The sequence below is a fragment of the Thalassophryne amazonica genome, chromosome 2, assembly GCF_902500255.1.
Source record: "Thalassophryne amazonica chromosome 2, fThaAma1.1, whole genome shotgun sequence".
Lineage (NCBI taxonomy): Eukaryota > Metazoa > Chordata > Actinopteri > Batrachoidiformes > Batrachoididae > Thalassophryne > Thalassophryne amazonica.
This window is the reverse complement of record NC_047104.1, coordinates 148403438-148427617: the sequence shown is the minus strand read 5'-3', so window position 1 is coordinate 148427617 and position 24180 is coordinate 148403438. Positions and strand designations below refer to the sequence as shown.

Below are 24180 nucleotides of genomic sequence, written 5' to 3'. Positions count from 1 at the left end.
TCATGGAGGGGTCTGAAATTTTCGTCTTAGGTGCATGTCCACTGTGAGAGACATAATCTAAAAAAAAAAAAAATCTGGAAATGTATGATTTTTTTAATAATTTATTTGTATGTTACTGCTGCAAATAAGTATTTGAACACCTACCAACCAGCAAGAATTTTGGCTCACACAGACCTGTTAGTTCGTCTTTAAGAAGCCCTCTTATTCTGCACTCTTTACCTGTATTAATTGCACCTGTTTGAACTTGTTACCTGTATAAAAGACACCTGTTCACACACTCAATCAATCACACTCCAACCTGTCCACCATAGCCAAGACCAAAGAGCAATCTAAGGACACCAGGGACAAAACTGTAGACCTGCACAAGGCTGGGATGGACTACAGGACAACAGGCAAGCAGCTTGGTAGAAGACAACTGTTATGATTATTTATTAGAAAGTGGAAGAAACACAAGATGACTGTCAATCTTCCTCAGTCTGGGATTCCATGCAAGATCTCACTTTGTGGGATAAGGATGATTCTGAGAAAGCTCAGAACTACACAGGAGGACCTGGTCAATGACCTGAAGAGAGCTGGGACCACAGCCACTAAGATTATATTAGTAACACATGATGCTGTCATGGTTTATAATCCTGCAGGGCAGCAAGGTCCTCCTGCTCAAGCCAGCACATGTAGAGGCCCATTTGAAGTTCACCAGTGACCATCTGGATGATCCAGAGGAGGCATGGGAGAAGGTCATGTGGTCAGATAAGACCAGAATAGAGCTTTTGGAATCAACTCCACTTACCATGTTTAGAGGATGAGAACAACCCCAAGAAAACCATCCCAACCATAAAGCATGGGGGTGGAAACATCATACTCTGGGGGTGCTCTTCTGCAAAGGGTACAAGATGACTGCACCATATTGAAGGGAGGATGGATGGGGTCATGTATTGCGAGATATTGGCAAACAACCTTCTTCCCTCAGTAAGAGCATTGAAGATGGGTCATGACTGGGTCTTCCAGCATGACAATGACCCCAAGCACACAGCCAGGGCAACTAAGGAGGGGCTCCGTAAGAAGCATTTCAAGGTCCTGGAGTGGCCTGGCCAGTCTCCAGACCTGAACTCAATAGAAAATCTTTGGAGGGAGCTGAAACTCCAAACCTGAAAGATTTGGAGAAGATCAGTATGGAGGAGTGGACCAAAATCCCTGCTACAGTGCGTGCAAACCTGGTAAAAAAAAACTACAGAAAACGTTTGACCTCTGTAATTGCAAACAAAGGCTACTGTACCAAATATTAACTTTGATTTTCACAGGTGTTCAAATACTTATTTGCAGAAGTAACATACAGATAAATTATTAAAAAATTATACATTCTGATTTCCAGATTTTTTTTTAGATTATGTCTCTCACAGTGGACATGCACCTAAGATGAAAATTTCAGACCCCTCCCTTATTTTCCTCACTGTATGTATATGTAAGGATTAAACAACGAGAAGCTGTGCATTATACGGTTTGAATGCACGACGCAGAGCCTAAAACACTGTGTTACTCCGCAAAGTGAATTCAAACCATATAATGCATGGCTTTGAGTTGTTTAATCCACTTATACCATGGTCCCACACAGTGAGCTAACACACAAATATTTGCTTAAGATAACAGAACTTGATAAAAATGCATTAGTATTTATATGCCAGTCTCAAGACATTTTGCCGCCAATGCGCTCACCGTGTCTTTGGGCTCGTGCCGCAGCGGGTCACTCATAACGCCCTCTCTCTGCTGTATGGAGCTGCGATCAACTGGCAACAGGTCCAGAAACTACGCTCACTGTTTTGATGCAGAGCGCTCTGACAGCCCGCAAGGATAGAACCGTTCTCTTCTTTTTTCCCGTCTTCAGTCTTGTCCAGTTCGTCCGATGTTAAATCTTTATGCTGTTGCTTTTGCTATTCTTCTCATTTGCTCTCCTCTTCTTTCCATTCCTCAAACGTTTTATTTTGGCCAAAAATATTAAAATTCACTTGGAAATCCATGTTTTATCGCGTTTCTGTCATTCACCTGTCAAAACACATCTGATCTGCGCCAACTGATTTGCGCGTTGCTATGGTGACGACCAGAGCGGAGTGATTATAACAGTGACTTAACTCGCCGAACTACGTGTGCGTATATACGAAAATAATGCTGCTTTATCTGTGTACTGGAGGTAAGCGTCTGTGTGTGGTAACTGGGTGTTGTACGCTTATATAACCTCTCTCTGCTAAATATAGCAGTTCCGAGCTGTCACACTGTTATGAGTTGCTGGCTGCAAAAATACAGTGAGTCAGTCGGTGCATTTTCACCTTCACTGATAAACTGCCATCACACTGACAGCTGTGAACTTTAACCCCTGTTGTACTGAAGGAGGAGAGGCTGGACAAATCAAATATCAAACTCTAAAGACAACAACAAAGCATGAAAGAATTTAATGTAACTTTTTTTGCAGCTTTATGCCTAAGAATATATTAATATTTGAACTACAACAGTTTCACCGAAACATAATAAAAATGCTGTGAAAAAAGTGAGATTGTTGTAAGATTTTAAGTCACGTGTAATTACACCTTAAAAATATACACCATTTTATTGATGTAGAAAAGATTCAGGACTTTTTAAAAATATTTATGGTTTTTAAATACCCTGTGACCATTAATTGGAGTTGAAGATGAGTGAGTGAGTGGTTTTTAAGTACAATTCTGTGTAAATAATTTTACAAAGTCACTTTTGGAGAGTCCATTGAAACATGATAAGGGGTAAAAAAAACAAAAAAAAAAACATAATCAGTGCAACCTCACAAATTTAAAAATGTTTTTGTTAAAACGTACAAAACTAGAGCACTGCACTCATAGAGCACAAACCTCCAGCAACACTAGTTTCCAATTCCACAAAATTTTATGTTTTAATTTTACCTTAAGATAAATTTTACCATAACATCATTTTAAATTAGATGTAATCAAATGTCAGGAGTATGTATTTAGTTAATGCACTTGAATCAAAGTTGTTTTTTTTTTGTTGTTGTTGTTGTTGCTGTTTTTGTTTTGGGTTTTTTTGTGGTGTCATTTTTTTCAAACTTTTCTGGTTTCTGAATTCTTTTTCAGATCATTTTTACAGAACATTCTTATTCACAGGTAGCCACCTGTTAGTTGTTCTCCCTTTTCAGCACAGGATTTCTTGGATTATTTTGAGAAGAAAATAGAAGATATTAGGCTGAGCATATCTCAGCACACCTCGGCCCAGCCATTAAAACCTGCTATGGAGGTGGGCGCTACCATTGAGGTGTTACCTAGATTGACAGAATTTAATAGTATTTCATTGGGCGTGCTGACGAAACTTGTGGCATCTACAAAAAGCACAACCTGTTTATTTGATTCTATACCAACAAAACTGTTTAAGGACCTGTGGCCCACTCTTGGGCCGACTGTGCTGGAAATTATTAATCTGTCATTAACCTCTGGATCTGTTCCGAAATGTTTTAAATCAGCAGTGATTAAACCATTACTTAAGAAATCTAATCTTGACCCCCGTGTATTGAAAAATTACAGGCCGATATCAAATCTATCATTCTGTTCAAAAATTTTAGAAAAGGTGGTTTCACAGCCGCTCATAGACCACCTTACTGAGAATGATCTTTTTCAGCCGCTGCAGTCTGCTTTTAAGAAATATCACTCCACAGAGACAGCGCTCACTAAAGTTGTGAATGATCTTCTGCGAGCAATGGACTCAGACACCACTACGGTTTTGGTGTTATTAGATCTCAGTGCTGTGTTTGATACTGTGGATCATCATATTTTGCTCAATAGGCTGGAGAATTTTTTTGGGATTACTGGAAGTGCCCTTGCCTGGTTGACGTCAATGTGTCCTGTATAATGGCACTACCTCTGACCTTGCTGACATGAGATTTGGGGTTCCACAGGGATCTGTTTTAGGCCCCTTGCTTTTCTCCCTGTATGTGGCACCCCTTGGCGTATACTGCAGAGTTTTGGGACTGCCTTTCATTGTTATGCTGATGATACTCAGTTGTACATGCCAATAACTGCGGGAAATCTCACTCCCATAAAATCCCTGGAGGACTGTCTTCTATCAGTGATAAGTTGGATGTCTAGTAACTTCCTACTTTTAAACTTTGATAAGACTGAAATGATGATTCTTGGTCCAGCGAGACATTGGCATCAGTTTGACCAGCTGGCACTCAGCCTGGGTTCCTGTTTCATACATCATATGGACAACATGAGGAACCTTGGGGTAATTTTTGATCCCACGTTGTCTTTTGACCTCCACATCAGGGATGTTACTAGGACTGCTTTTTTCCATCTGAGAAATATAGCGAGGATCCGCCCCATCCTGTCCATGGCTAATGCTGAGACCCTGATTCATGCTTTTGTTTCTTCTAGACTAGATTATTGCAATATTCTATTTTCAAGGTTACCACAGTCCAGCATTAGGGGTCTTCAGCTGGTTCAGAACGCTGCCGCCAGACTTCTGACATGTAGCAGAAGGTCTGAACATATCACACCCATTTTGGCATCTTTGCACTGGCTCCCTGTCTCTGTGAGAGCAGATTTTAAGGTTTTGCTATTGACTTATAGGGTTGTTCATGGACTGGCGCCATCTATCTGGCTGATCTGGTGGAACTCTACATGCCGGCCCGGGCTTTGCGGTCGCAGGATGCGGCACTTCTCTGTGTTCCCAGGGTGAAGAAGAAGTCAGCAGGTCAAAGAGCCTTTTCATATCGTGCACCCACCCTGTGGAACAGTCTTCCACACGACCGTGAGGCAGTCTGAGTCTGTGGACATTTTTAAGTCAAGACTCAAAACCTATTTTTATTCTCTTTCTTATGGATAGTTTTTATTTTTATTTGTTTTATTCTTTTACTTCTGTTTTTATTTATGTATTTGAATTTTTTTATTCAATTTTATGTTGACTTGTTTTATGTAAGGCGCCTTGAGACGCTTTTGCTGTGATTTGGCGCATTATAAGCTAATTAAACATTGGTTATCTCTGCATTTGTTTTTGGCACTTGATTTCCGACTGATAACTGGAAGACAGACAGTCATAAAATTGGAATCCCCATTCAATTTTTCTGTCAGTTTTTCGAAAAATGAGAGTGATTGAGATACTTTTGGTTGAGACATAATGCAAAATGTACACCAAATAGGTTTTTCAATATTAAATTCAAATGTCCACAAAATCCACAATGTGGATCAGATCCAGATTAATCTTTGTCAGGTGATAGTGAGTGCCAGTCTGCACTTCACTTTCAAATATGAGAGTGACTGGGACATGTGTGATTAAGATATAATGTAACATCAAATGGGGTTTTCAATGTTAAATTTAAATGGCCACAAAATCTGGAATCTGGATCAGATCCAGATCAAACTGTGTCGGCTAGTGTTATGGGGAGAGCTACTTTTGATTCTTTGATATGGTTGTGACTGTTGGGGGGCATCGGTAAGAATGCACCCGATGTTTCAAACTTTTTTTATTGAACAAATAAACTGGTTAAATGGTTACAGGGTGGTGTGGATAATTATGTGTGGTTATCTGTAAAAAGAACAAGAAAAATAATATATATTAATAAATATTCATATAATGACACACACAAACGATAATAGCTTATGCAATGCTTGGCCACTTAGCATTTAGCTTTAGCTAGCGCACACAAATGAACATAAAATGGCCCTCATGACTAATATATACTCAAACTAATCTACACAATGAACTTATAGGGTAAACTGGGTTGTAGGGTGTCTTCACTCATACCAGTACTTACATTTCTCACGCACACGGGCAAAAACCACCCTAACCACGAGGCTCCGCGCGACTCTAACAACCACAGGCAAGCGCATGCACACGTAACACCCTCAACCTAACTTAAACAAGGGGCTGCTCCAATTGGTCACTGACATTGTCCATCAAACAAGGGAAACACACAAACTTGATTGTTAAAGGAGCGGGTCCTTCATCACAGCTAGCATCCGACATAAGGGCTCTCAAATATGAAAGACAATTGACCTTTGTTAACAGAGTTATGAATTTTTGAAAATTCATTCAGTGTTAAAGATAGGGATTTTTCCTGACTTTGATCTACCTCCTAGGTCCTGCCTATGTCCTTGAAAATGGAATCAGTTCTTGCCTATCAGGATATGAATCTTCGGTTAAAATTGCATAATGATGTACAAAAATTGTGGGCTCCAAGCTGTTCACAAGCAAACAGACAAACAGTGGTGAAAACATATTAGTTGGTGGAGGTAATAAATATGAGTTGACAACTTGTATCTTGTTTGCTCACAACATAGTCTACCCCTGCATATAGGACAGATTGTCAATGTGTGCGCCGCTCACTTGCTGCAGGTGGTCGCAACAGCGATACATGTTTTTACGTATGTCCACGTGAGGACACCAAGCAGACACACGCGCATCACAGTGGACAGCTGTTGGGTCATGTCTATCAAAACACGGTACGTGTTCCCCATCTAGGACGTCCAGAACCAGAAATCTCAACAGCTGCACTTGGTTTCAATGCAGAAGGTTCCGGGTTCAAATCCCCCCCCCCCCCCGCCACATTTCTCCATGTAATGTGGAGTTGCGGCATATCAAAGCGACGGCTTTCCATCCTGAGTCGCAAGGCACTTTGGAACGTTTCCACCAGTCCTTGAAGTCGCTGTTGCGTGCTTACTGTACTGAGTTGGGTGGCGACTGGGAAGAAGGTTTGCCCTGGTCAATGATGGATGCTTGTGAAGTTACTCAAGAAAGTACTGGGTTTAGCCCAAATGAGTTGGTCTTTGCACAAACAGTGAAAGGTCCTTTGGCTGTAGTGACAGCCAGTTTAAAGGAGCCAAATCCACCTAAAAGTGTGATAGATTATGTCAATGGGTTCAGACGGCGCTAGTATGTTGGAAGAGATTTGGTCAAGTTAAAAATGACTGCAGCACAGAATAAAATTATGTCTCTGTTTGATGGGCATTCGGAGGTGCGTTCGTTTTTGCCTGGTGACCAAGTGTTGGCTATTTGTCCGGTTATTACATCACCTTTTCAAGTGAAGTTTAGTGGTCCTTACACTGTGCTTGAACAACTTTCTGATCAAAATTATTTAATCTCAATGCCTGAACGCAGGAAGAAGCAACAAATGTGACATGTCAATTTGTTAAAACCCTACTATTCCAGAGAAGTGTCACAGCGAACGGAGGAGGCTGAGGCTGAGGCGGTACGTATGGCAAGTAGATTGGTTGGGACGCTTGACATTTCTGGTATCTTGGACAGCTCACTGCCGCCAACCAAGCGGGGTGATAGTGAAGTGAGTATGTTGGACAGTGCTCTTATACAGGGGCGTTTTAAGAACTCAGACGTTTTGTCAAATTTGGATGTGTTGCTTGGTCATTTGCCTAGGTGTCATGCTGAACAGGTATGTGATTTGATAAATAATTTTCCATGCTTGTTTTCGGATGTATCGGGACGCACACATCTTATTGAGCATGATATTGATGTCGGAGATGCTAGGCCGATTAAGCAATGCTTTTACAGAATCAGTTTGGATAAACGCAAGCATCTGGATGTGGAGGTAAATTACATGTTGGAGAATGGCATTGTGAAGCCAAGTGCGTCGAGTTGGCTCCTAAGTCAGATAATACCTCGTGTTTTTGCTCTGATTTTCTTAAGCTTAATGCGGTTACAAAACCAATGATTGGATGATTGTGTGGACCAGGCAGGTTCTGCCAAGTTTGTGAGTAAATTTGATCTCTTGAAGGGCTACTGGCAAGTGCCGTTGTCTAAACGTGCACGTGAAGTGTCTGCGTTTATTACTCTGTCAGGATTGTTTTCTTACAAAGTAATGCCATTTGGACTTAGAAATGCGGCGGCTACGTTCCAACGGTTGCATGCTGTTGTGGGCGATATGTCTGGTTGTGCGGTGTATCTGGATGACGTGGTGGTTTATTTTGACACCTGGGAAGAGCATTTGGAGCGCATGGAGGAGCTTTTCACTCGTCTGGCGGGGGCGACGCTGACTGTCAGTCTTGCAAAATGCGAGTTTGCAAGGGCAACTGTTACCTACTTGGGTCGTGTAGTTGGTCAGGGGGAAGTTCGCCCTGTTGCAGCTAAAGTTCAAGCAGTGGAGGAATTTCCAGTTCACAGTTCTAAAAGAGAACTCATGCATTTTCTTGGACTGGTAGGTTATTATCGTTGTTTCTGTAAGAACCTTTCTTCAGTGATTGTGCCATTAACCAACTTGTTGCACAAAGATCAATCAATCAATTCAATCACTTTTATTTATATAGCGCCAAATCACAACAAACAGTTGCCCCAAGGCGCTTTATATTGTAAGGCAAGGCCATACAATAATTATGTAAAACCCCAACGGTCAAAACGACCCCCTGTGAGCAAGCACTTGGCGACAGTGGAAAGGAAAAACTCCCTTTTAACAGGAAGAAACCTCCAGCAGAACCAGGCTCAGGGAGGGGCAGTCTTCTGCTGGGACTGGTTGGGGCTGAGGGATGCTAAATTTGTCTGGTCTTCTCCTTGTCAGCAGGCATTTGAGAGTATTAAGAAGTTCCTCTGTGCAGATCCGGCTGTTGGCTGCCCCACGTTTAAAAGAACCATTTCAGTTGTAAGTGGACGCAAGTCATGTGGGGGCTGGAGTGGTCCTGATGTAGTTGGATAGTTCGGGTGTTGATAGACCTGTTAGCTATTTTTCAAAGAAATGTGATAAACATCAGCTAAATTACTCAACTGTGGAAAAAGAGACACTCGTGTTAATTTTGGCGTTGAAGCACTTTGAGGTGTATTTGGGTGGTGGGGCCAAAATTACTGAATATACCGATCACAATCCACTCACATTTTTGGCCTCGGTTAAAGTGCCTAACTTGCGTTTGGTTCATTGGTCCTTGTACCTTCAGGCATATAATCTGGACATAAAATATATTAAGGGAAAAGAAAATCTGCTAGCGGGTGCCTTGTCACGCACCCCGGTTAAAGTACCACATTTCACAGGGTCCTGGTAGGACCTGTGTTTAATGTTGGGGGGGGTGACGGTCCCTGCCGTCTTACTGCATTTGTGTGTTGTTTAATGTGTCTGTTGCGTGTCTTGAGGTCTCGGCAACCTGGGAGGCACTGATTAGACTTCCTGTTAGGGGAGCTATAAAAGGAGGGAGTTTCTGCCTTCTCTCTCTTTCTCTCTCCTTCTGGCTCCTTCTCTCTATCTCTTTCTCTTGGATTGCAGGTTGGGGAGCAGCTGCATTTGATCTTGGTCCTGGTTCTGGTGCTGGTCTGTATTCGTCTCGCCACGTCCTTTCATTCTTTGTTTTAATTTTATCTTCTTGTTTTATAATAAAGTTCCCGTAAGGGTTTTTAAAAAGACTGCGCTTCCGTGTGGGCCTCAGTTTTTGTTGAGGCTTGTGAGCCAGGCCGTAGCACCTGCATCAAGACTAAGATCCAGGATTTCAAACACTTCCTGGACTCAGAATTCATAGTCATCAGAACTGTATGTGTATGCAGAACTGTTGAGATACATGTTGAAGTGGCTGAGATATTCAACTTGTCTCAGGAGTGACATTCATGGCTCTAGGGCCGAGAGATGTTTGGGACGAGCTTGTAGAATCATGTCCCAGGATACAGGTGTTTGGTGATGCTGATACACAGTAAATTCACGAGTGTAAAACTAACAATGACAGTGTTAAATTAACACTGCCAGTGTACGTGTGGTCCTACTCTAGCCAGAGTGGGGCCATATGTTCACTGGTGATTTTACAGTGTACCTTTGCAGGAAAATGAAGGCCCAAGTCTACAGACTTAGCGGTTCATGTCTTGTTTTGTTGTGAGAGTACCAAAGACATTTAATCAACTTAAATCACTGGTTAGCATCCAAGTCTCTTTGAATGATCCTTGGGTTCTGTTGGAAAGATTTCATGTCAAATAAACACTTACTCAGGGAAAGTCAGATAAGGAATGTCAGTGGCATTGTGAGGGAACGTCAGGTATAGCATTCTGTGGTCTGTTTGCGTAAAATTCAGTGTACATGTGCCTTAGTGTTAAGGAATCCATCAACTGGAAAAGGCCAGTGGGATGCTCATGTTTCACCTGGTTGCAGCAGATTTATTAGATGGTTACTTTCTAGAGGTGGACTGGTTGGCTGCCGTGATGTTGCATCCATTGAAAAGTTGTGTCATGGCCTCTTTAAACCTATTTTGTTTGAAGCTGTGGTGGAACAGTTGATTTCAAGCACTGTGTGATCATTTGCCTGTCTCTGTCTCATCAGCTCAAATTGAAGTCATCCCCTGTAAGATCTGTGGAGACAAATCTTCAGGGATCCACTATGGTGTCATCACCTGTGAAGGCTGTAAGGTAAGCAACCAGGCATTCGTTTATTTAATTAACCTCTTAAACCCTAGAGTCCCCAAATTTGGGGACTTGCCCTGATTTGGAACATTTGAACACTCAGAACTAACCAATGCTGACACCAACATACACGTATTATACATCAAAATGTCAAGCGAAGTCTCCTCTGCAAAAGTATCCACTTCAATCACATACCAACTAACCACAGCTGAAATGCCAAGCAAATAACAACATAAATCTGAATTCATTTTTTTGGGGGGAAACAAACCTCGTTTACTCCTACCAAGTATTATTTACTTTCAATTTTTTTTGCATCCACAACATCCCCTAGGACCTGTCTTTTAGCTGATCCAAACTTTTGCATTTTTGAACTTGTACAAGCTGAGAAATAAATCATAATGTATGGTATGTGATTTTGGTGAAATAGGCTCTAGGGCTTAAGGGGTTAAAATGGCAGCTGAAAAGTATAACTATAAATATAAAATATATAACTATGACAATAGGAGAAACTTTGCCACATCAGGATAGTCATTCAGAAGGGATGGTGACAGCTGCTGGCTACTGTTGGATCATTTCACAGCCTAGTAGCACTTAATCGGAAAGTATTGAAGCACCTAAGATATGGCAGATGCTTTTTATGGTCCAGTGTGAGAGAACAGTGTTTAAAATGTGATTTTAGTTCAACTGACTTCATACAAACAGAAAAACAGGGACAAGGAGTGTGTGCAGGATTGTACTTAAAAATGAGCTCAATGGCTGTAGGTTACCTTGTCTCGTTTCAGGGGTCACATCCTTCTAAGGTTGCAGTCTGACCTTTTGACACAATGGAGGCCGAATCTACATTCTGAAATGAGACAGTCTTGCCCACAGAGCATTTTATGTCATTATTAGTTATTCATGTTAGCGCCAGTGATATTAGGATGAGACAATTGGAGGTCATAAAATGGACATAGAGAGGACTTGTGACCTCAAAAGAAAAATGTGTTGGCATCAGTTAATAGTTTCTGGTCCGCTCACCTGAGGCATTTAGTGGGCTGACAGCATTGAATAGGTAACTGGCACAGTTTTGTAGACAGCAAGGCTTTAGTTTATTGATAACGTAGCTTGCTGATGCCGGACAGTCTTCACCCTACTGGGGAAGGTGTCGCAATCTTATCAGCAAACATAGAGTTCTACTGTGAGGGTAACATTAGGACTCTACAGCAGGCCATGCAGCTGGTGATTAGAGAACCTACAGGGCCTAATATTAATGGGGGTGTGCAATCCATTAGCCTAGTGGGGAAATTAGTGCAGGAAATCCACTATGTGGACAGTGCAGTTTATGTGCCAGGAAGGGAAATTTTTCAAGTTAGGACTGTGGCCTGTTTCTGCAGACATACCCATAAAGAGCACAGAGGGACGTGTTTTGCTAATTTAGTTCCCATTACAGCATTGGATAACAGTAAAATTGAGGGTGCCCCAGCAGCTGTTTCTGCAATGTCAAATATTCTGTGTCTGCTACCTTCAACCTGCTTGGAACTTCATAAACTCAAACCTAATTTTAAGCATTATTTACACACACACACTCACGCACGCATATATATATATATATAAAACTCTGGAACCACCCCACATCCCAGTAGTTAAAATGTCAACCCAATGAGGTCCTTAGTTTGGGTCTCATTAACATAGGGTCACTGTCCTAAAAATCACTGTTGATAAATGATCAAATTATTGGAACATCGCCTGGATATGATTGGTTTATATGAAACCTACCGCTGTCCTCTCCTTAAATGAAGGCTGCCCACCGGTGTACACATTTAGTCACGTCCTTCGTGATACAAAGCAAGGTGGAGGTATTCCTCTAATTCAGGGGTGGGCAACGAGGGCCGAGACACTGCAGGTTTTCCTTGCAACCAATCACCTCAGCAGGTGGGTTGCTGATGAGCTTCTCCCTTGAACATAAACACCTGGTTGTCAATGAAATCACCTGCTGAAACACCTGAACATTAATGAAATCACCTGCTGAGGTGATTGTAGCAAAGAAAACCTGCAGTGCTTCAGCCCTTCATGGCACATGATTGCCCACCCCTGCTCTAATTCATAAATCTGGGTTTAGCTTACTGGCTCTTGGGGGTCTAAAATATAATTTGTTGGAACACTTAACTGTCTGCTCAGTCCCGAATACTACATTTCGCCAAGGCCAAAATAATAAATCAACCATGTTAGTTTGTCACTGTATATAGGCCCCAGGCCCATATTCTGAACTCTTAAATGAATTTGGTGAGTTTAACTCTAATTTGGCAACCTGTGCCGATAACATTCTGATTGTTGGTGACTTCAACATTCATATAAATAAGCATTGTTACTCTCTCTGCAACTTATTGATGGATGTTATAGATGTACTAGGATTCCAGCAATGCATTCAGGGTTTGACTCACATCAGTGGAAATACCTTTGATTTGGTTTTTGTTCATGGTATCACTGTCACAAATATTGACATTGTCTCTTATGCCAGTGGTTTCAGATCACTCACTTATTAAGTTTACAGCCTCTTTGGCTTGTCCACTGGAACGACAAACTTATTTATCATCACGGTGACACATCAACTCCTTAACTACAGTTGATCGTGGAGCCAGACTGCCTGATATCTTTGCATCACTTTCAGAAATTGACCATTCAGTAGATAGTCTTGTGGACAGCTTAAACTCAGCGCTCACAACCACATTGGACATGATTGCTCCACCTATATTTAAATCACGCCCCCCCAAAACACAATCACCTTGGTTCAATGATTACTTGCATGGCCTCAAGCATAAATCTAGAGGTCTAGAGCAAAAATGGCCTAGTTCAAAACTAGACGTATTCCACCTCGCGTGCCATGATGCTATTTTAGACTATAAGCATTCACTACTGGCTACAAAATGGGCTGACTACTCTGATTTGATTAAGAGAAACAAGCGTAATTCAAAGTTCCTGTTTGACACGGTGGCAACACTTATTCACAGAAAACCACTTGTAAGTCACACTCCTTTTACAGCACAAGATTTCTTAAATTACTTTGAGAAGAAAATAGATAATATTAGGTTAAATATATCCCAGCATACCTTAGCCCAGCCACTACACCCTGTTACTGATGTGGGTGCCATTATTGATACATCAAGTACAACCGTTTTTGTTTTTTTTTACCCTGTACCAACAAAACTGTTTAAGGACCCATGGCCTACCCTTGGGCCTACTGTGATGGAAATGATTCATCTGATACTTCTGGATCTGTTCCTAAAGGTTTCAAATCTGCAGTGATTAAACCATTACTGAAGAAGTAATAGTCTACTGAAAAATTCTGTTGTTCTAAAATTCTTGAAAAAGTGGTTTCACAGCAGCTTGTGGACCACCTTGCTGAGAATATTCTCTTTGAGCCACTGCAGGTTGATTTAGAAAGCACCATTCCACAGACACAGCTCTCACTGGAGTGGTAAATGATCTGCTTGCATTGGATTTGGACACTGCTATGGTTCTGTTACTCTTAGATCTTAGCGCTGTGTTTGATATGGTGGATCCTAGTATTCTACTTGATAGGCTGGAGAATCATTTTGGGTTGACATCATACCTAACCAGTTGCTCTCACTGTGTTCTATACAATAACAACATTACGACTAACCTTGTTGACATGAAATATGGGATTCCACAGGGGTTTGTCTTAGGCCTCCTGCTTTTCTCCCTTTATATAGTTCCCCTTGGGCACATGCTAAGGCATTATGGGATTAATTTTCATTGCTATGCTGATGACGCTCAGAATCAGAATTGTAAGCGATTACCAAGTAGGTTCGCAGTTCAAAGTGAATTTACTGCCATCAAGTTGTCAGCAAGCCCGGCGCCAGAAAAAATTTTTTAAGGGGGCAATGAGTTTATCACAGGGGCCGGGGGCGGGGTCCCCCCCCCCCCAAAAAAAATGCGCCCTGGAGGAGACGTGCCTCTGAGCGTGCGTAATGAATTGGGTGCACTCCTGGAAAGCTCACGTATTTAGGCTACACCATTGTAAGAGACTGACTGACTAAGAGTAAAGAGTGATGACAGTATTTTTTAAATTATTATTTGAACGTATAGACCCTCGGTCAAGTGATCTGCATACCACAAAACCAAACCAACAACTGATCTGAGAAACGACACAAGACAGTAGATTAACCCCACATACAGCCCTCCATCACAAGCGCAAACACAGTGCAATTGGGCATGTGCGCCACTCCATGGCACAGAGCCCAACTACGCATGCAGTCACAAAGTTCTTCTGAAAAACTGGAGCGATCTGAATTCGGCTGGATGAATATGTGTGTGTGTGTGTGTGGAGACAATTCACCTCATTCACAATGTGACAGAACTTAACAATGCGCTGTTACGCGCAATAGCGCGCAACAACACGGAACACTATTCTTGACCGTGCATAATGGTTCCTGATAATTCTCCAGCAACACGTGCTATTAATCGTAACGTGTGGTAACAGGTTGCAGCAGTTCCTGAGGACACCTGACACCTGAGAATTGTGTTGTTGCATGCTATTGTGCATAACAGCGCATCATTAAGTTCGGTCACATTGTGAATGAGATGAATTGTCTCCACACACACACACACCCATATTCATCCAACCGAATTCAGATCGCTCCAGTTTTTCAGCAGAACTTTGTGACTGCATGCGTAGTTGGGCTCTGTGCCATGGAGTGGTGCAGAGAGGAGGAGGAGGACAGAGCCAGATGTGTGGCTTCATGCGGGTCTCGCCTCGCGCATTTTCCCAAACATGAGGTGCATGCAGCAGGTGGAACACCTGCAGGAGCGCGCTGAAGATCACTGAAATTAGACTTTTAGCCAACTTGGTGTCAGCAATCAAACTGAATGCGGTGCAGCAGGGTTTAATTGTGCGCGCGCCTCTTCCTCCGCCAGACTGGAGGAGGTGCAGAGATGTCTGGCTGCACGTGAGTTTCCTCTCGGTCCTCTGGTTCCTCTGGCTTAGACTCGTTCTCCCGCTCATCGGTTACAACAGCAGGAGGAACACCTGCAGGAGCGTCCTGAGGAGCAGGAACTGTGGAACGACATTTGGAGCCGAGTCTAATTGTGCGCACGTGACAGTAAACTGATTCATCGTGGCGCGCAGTGAAATGTGATGCCGCGTTACAAGTCATGTCAAAACTTGATAGTTTCCGTGTCACTTCGTAATAACGCGTGACAGTTTGGGCTCCAACAACCATCACAGGAACCACTACGAACGTTGTCACATTCTATTAAGGATCACTACTCATCAAGACGGATCAACACACTCAGTTGCGACCTCCACAATGTGAGACGAAATGAGGGTGGTGTGTGACATTCGTGGAAGTTTTTTTTTTTTTTGACAGGCTAAAACATGCTCCACGAAAATCAAGACTATCACGCACCAACACGCACTATTAAAAAACCTATTCAGATGCGTTAAGTCACATTAAGAATGTCAGGAATGTGTCACGAATGACAGAAAAATGTAAACGCAGCATTAACGCCCTCCCCAAGTGAGTCGTGCTGCATGATCTGCCTTTTACTTGGTGGACTTGACGAATCCCAGTAACTCCAGCGCTGACACTGCTTGAATAAATCGAGCATGCTTTAGTTCGTCCACCTTGCCATAATCTCTGGACTCAGGATCCTTGCCCTCTGCCGCACTGACAAGCACAACCCTCAACCTATCAAATCGCTTGAACACAACACACCATATCCGTTTGTTTTAAAATTAATTACTTTAGTTAATTAATTTGGTTTATTTGTTAAATACGTGATATTATTGAATAACTAATATTTTGCTATATTTTCCAGTATTTTTCTTTTTTCTTTTTCTTTTTGATAACTCTCACATCCAAGGGGGCGGGGTTGATGACGTGAGGGGGCGTCACCCCCAAACGCCCCCTCGTGGCGCTGGGTCTGGTTGTCAGTTGTACATGCCGATAACTACAGGTAATCTCATACACATGTAGTTTTTAGAAGATTGCCTTGCATCGGTAAAAAGCTGGATGTCCAGCAATTTCTTACTTTTAAACTCGGACAAGACTGAAACGATGGTCCTTGGTCCAGTGAGATATTGACATCAGCTTGACCAGCTAGTACCCCATCACACTAGATCACAAATGCCGCACGAATGGACATTTGAACGACATTTGTGCTGCACTCGAACACGTCATACAGCATTTGGCCCATTCGTGCGGCCAGAGCACATGCATTCTACATTCGCTTGTTACACTCATGTTGTAAAACAGTCGAATGGCAGTCAGATCACAATCTGACTGCAGTCGTAATATGTGTATGGCAATTCTTACGCAAGTAGACGCACTGGGAGAGCGATCGAGGGGCTGTTCAAATTGGTTGAGCACATCGAACCCTGGCCAAATATCTCGACTAGTTTCTCCAGTTTCTCTCTAATTTCTTGACTATGCTCCTCCTGATGCAACTCCACGTTACATGGAGAAATGTGGCAGGGGTGGGGTTTGAACCGGGAACCATCCACACTGAAACCAAGGGTACTGACCACTTGGCCACCACCTCCTGCTAGGAAAGGCTCCTGTGAATGGATCTATTGTCCTATACAAGCTCAGTACATGTATAATAACATTTCAAAATGGCCTGATCTTCAGAGGTTAGAAGTCTGTCTCTACCTTAACAATGTGTCGGGATTGTCAGTGATTTTTCATATTTGTTCCATATTTATGAAAATCATCATGCCTAAATGTTTAAGTTCTTACCAGATCACTGCTGAATGTCTGTATCTGTATCATGGTATATTTTTAAAGCTGAGGAAATCAGTCGTCCTGCAGTGATCCAAACACAGGACATTGCAGGAGAATAATCAGTGACACAGTGGACTCCACAATTGTGACTTACTTTTGAAGTTCTGCGTGATTGCTGCCGCCCATCTGCCATATTTATCTTTATTTTTTCCTTGTCCATATTTTCAGTGAGACATCAACATTTTCTGTTACTGTTTGAAATAAATGCACAGTAACTCAGAAATGTCCTGACATGCTGAAATGAAACTGGCTGTAAAAGTGATGACTGAGGTGCGTTATGTTAAATGATACGCATATTGGTACTGACGTTTGTTGCATTCAGTTACTTTGGGGGGCAGCATTTTCAGTATAGTCTTTCTGATGTATTTTGTTTTTGGCTGTTTATAAGAGGGCACAATGTTTTGCCAACTTTGACATAATCCATGTTTTGGGATAGAAGTTTGAAATAGACTTTTCAAACTGACATTTATTTGATACTAGTGCAGTGCCCGTAGGAAGTTTGTATTTCTGTAGAAAATAGATTTTTCATGGACAGTCGTATGAGGCTGTGTTTGAAGGTGGGATGTGCAAAGAGATGTACTTACTCTTACATAGTTTCAACAAAGAGTACGTTTGGTAAGACATGAAAATTCAGTAAGGTATAGCTTATATATTATATTCCAATTCTAAGGTGGAACTATGCCAGTATACAAAGGTATATCTAAATATCTAAAAAGGAAGAGTAAAATAGGAGAGTAGAAAAGAGTAGAGTAGAGCCACTTAGGTGCCTGGTCTTGAGCTCCAGGGATGGTAGGTTGACATTGAGGTTTGTTGTGAAATATGTGGATTGATATGTGAGCCGACGACTTGCATTGTAACATTTGAGGCCGGTTAACTGATATGATACAGGGGCGTCTCCTGTAGGAGGGGAAGCAGGCAATGAACACTGAGAGGAACTGAACCCTGTGTACGGTGCCTCGTAGATAATAGAATAAATCATGTGATGTTGTGACCAATCAGACTGCAGTCAGGCCCTTTAGCTTCTCTCTTGTTTCATTCGAGGTCTCCACAGTCAATCCACATGGTGATTTGGCACACGTTTTACTCTGGATGTCCTTCCTGATGCAACACCATGATACATGGAGAACGGGCAGGTGGGGTTTTGAACTGGGAACCTTCAGCATGAACCCATTTGGCCACTACCTCACAAGTTCTACAATGTAACCTACTTGTTGTGAAAGTGTAGTGACACGGACCCACAACAGGGGGCGTAAATGAACGGACAATGAAAGAGTCGAATATAAACACTTTACTATTGTGAATGAGCACAACACAGAGGAATGTGAAATTTTGCACAGTCAATCACAAGGGTGACGTGTGGGCAGGCTCGAGGATAGAAGACATCTGTCCTGAGATGAACCGGAACCACACGATTTCCTCCGCCACCGAACCCGGAGAATACTGGAGCCGCCAAGTCCCGAGTCCCCAGGTGGCCACCGCCCTCGGAGGTTGGATCTGGTACTGCTGGCAGGGAGCAGAGACAATAAGATATGGGTGTGTGCACACCCAGCATATACAAGCAGCGACAGTTCCTTAATGGTGGGTAAGACACCTCCACCTCCAAAACAGGAACACAATAACGAGTACAGTAGCACCTACTGAATACGGCTGAGAATATACTACCTGAACGGTTTGACGATATCTCGGCGATGAGGTGGAGATGACGTCCGGGTTTTATGGAGTGAGTTGATGAAGCATGAATGAGTGACAGCTGTCAGGAGATACTGAGTGACAGCTGTCACCCCTGGCTGTGTCCGTGGCGGCAGCACCCTCTCGTGCCTGAAGCGCACACTTCAGGCAGGGCGCCCTCTGGTGGTGGGCCAGCAGTACCTCCTCTTCTGGCGGCCCACACAACACTACTGAGGGTTAAATCCTATTTCATAGACAGCCGGGTGGTACAGTGGATCTTTCTGTAACACAAACATGACAACCAGCTGTTGTGCTGCTGCTCAGAAATCAGATTTTATCTGCAGCATCTGATGAGAGATTCTGTGCTGAGAAGAGAAGTGGACAGACTGTCTGAACACATTTGTATAAAAACCCTACATTCTGCTCTCTGCCTGTCAGGGTTTCTTCAGGAGGAGCCAGCAGAGTAACGCCACCTACTCCTGTCCTCGGCAGAAAAACTGTCTGATAGACCGAACGAGCCGCAACCGCTGCCAGCACTGTCGTCTGCAGAAATGCCTGGCTGTGGGCATGTCCCGAGACGGTGAGACACACGATGCACATCATTGCACGACTCATAAAACATGTTTATTATACACGCTCACCTGCAAGAACATCTGATGGTAGATATTTTTTTTAAGATGGTCACATGTCACTGAACAAATAGCATTCAATGAAGATTCTTAACCCTTAAGCGACTGAGCTATTTTAGCGACTAATATGGCCGAGTGGGGTCAATTATGACCCCACTGACTTTATATTGGAATACGTCTTATAGATGATTGTTTTAGGGTTCCTCATATGTATTGCACTCCCTAATATAGCTGTCAATCATCTAAGATAGAAAGGTATCATATTTAGAGCTCGACCGATATATCGGCCGGCTGATATTATCGCCCGATATAAGCCCTTTTCAAAGTACTCACTATCGGCCGAAATTTTGCCGATAGAATGCCGATAATTTCTCATAAACAGAACAGTTACTGAAATAATATTTGTGTCGGCAATGTAAAATGTCCTTGCACCGTTTGTCCAGTAGATGGAGCTCTGACTCCATTCAACTGAGAGCTGCTTACACCCCTGCTTAAATGTGTTCATCACTGGCCCCCGTAGTTCGCCGTCACACTGCACTGATCAGCTGACAAAAGCATACAAGTAAATTTATAAGGATGTTGTTTGTAATAACTTTGCGATTACATTCACCCCACATTTCTCCCGTTTCAGTTCAACTCAGTTTGATTAACTCAGTTTATGTAGTAATGTGTCAAATGTGCTTCATTGCATCGGCCACGCTTTTTATTAAGCCCACATTGTGTAGACCTTATTTCTAGCATGAAAAACTTTTGTTTACTGCTAAGAGGTTGAAACATTCAAATTCACTGGTCGTCCGGAAGGGTTCTGGGAATTACTGTTGTTCGCCATTAACCCTCTGGGGCCGACACCATCGTTTACAATGGCTGGGACCAAGATTTACTAAATTGTAAATAACTTTTTAATGATATGAGATAGAAACATACTTTTTTTTTTGCTGAAAAGTTAACTCCGCAGACTTTCGATCCACCATCAGCCATCTTGGTACTCCTCGTAGAGGATGTGTGATGACGTGCGCAATGTGAGTGTCCAATCGGAATTGGTTCTCCGTCACATGGTTTTCCAAAATCCAATCGTAGGGCAGATTTACCTCACGTGATATGGAAAAGATCATTTTCAGGAGTGATATCTTACTAGTTGACCTGTTTGAATAGCCTCCTAACTGCTCCAATTGCATTTTTTGAACTTGAAAATTCTTCTCTGTTATCAAGTTAATCAATATGAGGACAAAGCTTCAGCTTTTAGCTCCAAAAGGGTCCAAAAAAGAACATTTTATTCATTTAAAAAAAATAATAATATTGGCTGATTTATTGGCTATCGGCAAATCAGCCGATTGATCAATTATCAGCATTTTTTTCATCCAAATATCATTATCAGCATCGGCCTCAAAATATCCATATCGGTTGGGATCTAATCATATTTGATTTTTTTTTTTTTTTTTGACTAAAAAGCAGAGATGGCATGAAGTCACCATCAAGTCATGAATCAGCAAGTCCCAAGTCAAGCCTCAAGTCATAATGACCAACTATTGTCTGCAAGCTGACTTGAGACTTGCAGATTGATGACTTGAGAATGACTTGACAGTGACGTCGTCCCACCTCTGCTAAAAAGAAGGCATTGGTTCAGGAGTGGGGCTGAAACTAGGAATCCATCACTTGTAGCCAGTGAAGGAAAGAGTACTAAAAAGTTGTACTTACAGTAAGTACAAGCGCTGTTACATTGCTGAAATAATACTCAATTACAAGTAAAAGTACTGGTGTTAAAAAGTACTTCAGCAAAACTACGAAGTACTCTTCTCAAAAGCTAAACAGAGTACTTGTTACTTTTTAGCCACTGATATTGAACAAACTACCAATAACCACTGAATCAAATCAGAGATCCATGTAGAAAATCGGTATTTTCAACAAAACACTTTTCTGTCTTACTGATGAAATGTATAAATGGATCAATATGTGTTTTAGAAAAAAATGAACACATGAAACAGGACTTTTTTTTTCTTTTTAATGTTTTATGTTTGGAGAATGCTAAAAATATTTTTTAAACTGCATAAAAGCATGAACTTTACTCAGCACAATGCAAACAAACAGATGTGCATGCCTTGAACTCTTGGATGTGGTACGATGTCTTGGATAGATCACTTTGAATATTTTGTTCAAAGACCAGCACAGCTCCAAAGCCCATCATATCTGATGCAGTTGAACCTGTGTTCAGCTTTTCTTTTTTTTTTTTTTTGTCTACAATCGAGGACTTTTTGGCAGCTGTGAAGGAGTGAAACATGATTTTCATTATCATTTATAACATATACAGGCACATTTTTTTTTCAGTATGAACTCTGTAGCCATTTCCATTCATTGCATTCATTTTCAGTTTTTTCCATTTGTTTAAATTTGTTCAGATATTTAATATTACATTAATACTATTGTAATATGTTGCTCAAATACAGTTCAAGTTCACCCCTCCCGTGCCTCAAAGCTTTTTTTCATACATTTTATTTCACCATGGACTGAATCACTCCCCTGTACGTCAGCTGAGCTCGAGTAAGATTAAAATATATACGAATCAGTTTTCATTAAAATATTTATTATAGCAGTAATGGCCAGATTAACGAAATCCATATTTTATTCATCAAACAGATATTCATTCTCAAATGCCAATTTTCAGCAAAGACATGATTCAACACTAACAGAAGAACTGAAAAATAATGACTAACTTTTTCAGAAATTCCTGCAAAGCGACTTCTTTCCAGCATTTGATGGCTTTGAGAGAAGAGTCTCCATCCAAGTTTATTAAATAAGAAGCTGGCCTGCCCATATGTAGACCCACTTGTGGTACCTCTCTGTGCTTGGACTGGAAACCCATCCAGGAAGAGTTATAGACTCTTATCCACTTGAGGCTACAGAATCCGGAGATAAGCACCAACACTAACAGACCTCAGGGCCTGGATGAGATTAGATTAGATAGAACTTTATTGCTCCCTTGGGAAGACTCCCTTAGGGAAATTGAGGTTCCAGCAGCATTGTATAGCAGCACACAGGGTAAGAAGCACACAGAGTATCAAAACCACATAGGATTGTACAGATATATTTGTACAATCGTACAAATGACATTTCACTGTGAACAGTGTAAAATGAAGTCAGATTAATAACTGGGTGATGTGGTGGGTGTTGTTGATGAGTTTCTGCAAACAAATGACAGTCAATGTGTCACTTTGTCCCCCAGGATGTAGGTGCACATGTGCAAGATATGGAACTGTGATTTGAAATATAGCAAAGTAGATTACTTATTTTAATTTGTGCTTCACTACAAATAAAATTATAGACTTAAAGATACTCATGAAAGTGCAAGTACCCAAAAAAAGCCACTTATTTACATGAGCTTGTGTAGTTGTATTTGACACTTCCACCCCTGCTTGTAGCACATTGCCTGCACATTTCAGTCCACTCTTTGTGACGCTCCCCCAACTTCTTGAATGGGCTCAGTTTGACAGTCTTTTCAAGGCTGCAGTCATCCCTGTTGCTTTTGCATCTTTTCCTTCCACACTTTTCCCTTTCAATCAGCTTCCCATGAATATGCTTTGATACCGCACACTGCGAACAGCCAGCCCTTTCAGCAATGACCTTCTGTGCCCTACCCTTCTTGTGGAGAGTTTCAGTGAGTGTCTTCCTGACATCTGTCAAGTCAGCAGACTTCCCTGTGGTTGTGTGTACTGAACTCAACAGAGATCCATTGTATTTGCACTGCATAAATAGTAGGTTATGCAGCTTTTTCTTTTAAGATGCATATTGTTTTTGTTATTTTCACTGCAGGTCATAATTATAAAAAACTGAAGTTAAAAAACATTTTAGTTTATGTATAATGAGTCTAAAATGTATAAAATGTTCACTTTCTGAAATAACTGCCAAAAATTATTACATTTTTCAGGATGTTCTTATTTCTAATCTATTTTGAGATGCATCTAAAGATTTTTGTGATTTTGCCTCTGCACAGTACCACAATGGATTTGAAATGACAAAACCAAGAAGTGACTGCAGTGTAGATGTTTATCTTTCATACTTTTTTACTTCTGTCTGTTCGGTCATCAGACTCAGAAATTTGTGGTGGAGGGGTACAGAGAAGGAAAAAAATCATAATTGAAATGTCAGCTACATTTAGCTAGAAGGCACACGAGAGACTTAAAGCTCGATTTGAGCTGTTATTTTTTCTGACTGGTAACGCATAAGACAAATGCTGCATTATGCACAGTTTTTTCCAGTCACAGCCTTCTTCTTCTTCTTCTTCTTTGTCTTTCGGCTGTTCCCATTAGGGGTCGCCACAGCAGATCAATCGTTTCCATTGCACCCTGTCCTCTGTATCTTCCTCTGTCACACCAACCACCTGCATGTCCTCCCTCAGCACATCCATAAACCTCCTCTTTGGTCTCCCTCTTCTCCTCCTGTCTGGTGGCTCCATCCTCAGCATCCTTCTCCCTATATACCCAGGGTCCCTCCTCTGCACGTGTCCAAACCATCTCAGTCTTGCCTCTCTGACTTTGTCTCCAAACCGTCCCACCTGAGCTGTCCCTCTGATATGTTCATTCCTAATCTTGTCCATTCTTGTCACTCCCAAAGACAGTCTCAACATCTTCAGCTCTGCCACCTCCAGCTCTGCCTCCTGTCTTTTTGTTAGTGCCACCGTCTCTAAACCGTACAACATAGCTGGTCTTACTACTGTCTTGTAAATGTTCCCCTTCACTCTTGCTGATATTGTTCAGTCGCAAATCACT

General features: G+C 41.9%; 1 protein-coding gene across 1 annotated transcript in view; it reads left to right on the top strand.

Annotated features, from left to right (window-relative positions):
* Positions 1-24180, top strand: part of LOC117500599 (nuclear receptor ROR-alpha A-like) — a 129032-nt gene that overhangs the window by 45023 nt on the left and 59829 nt on the right. Inside the window, exons 2-3 of the mRNA XM_034159341.1 lie at positions 10262-10347; positions 19230-19371. Coding sequence (XP_034015232.1) covers positions 10262-10347; positions 19230-19371 — 228 coding nt within the window. The remainder of the gene's footprint in view (positions 1-10261; positions 10348-19229; positions 19372-24180) is intronic.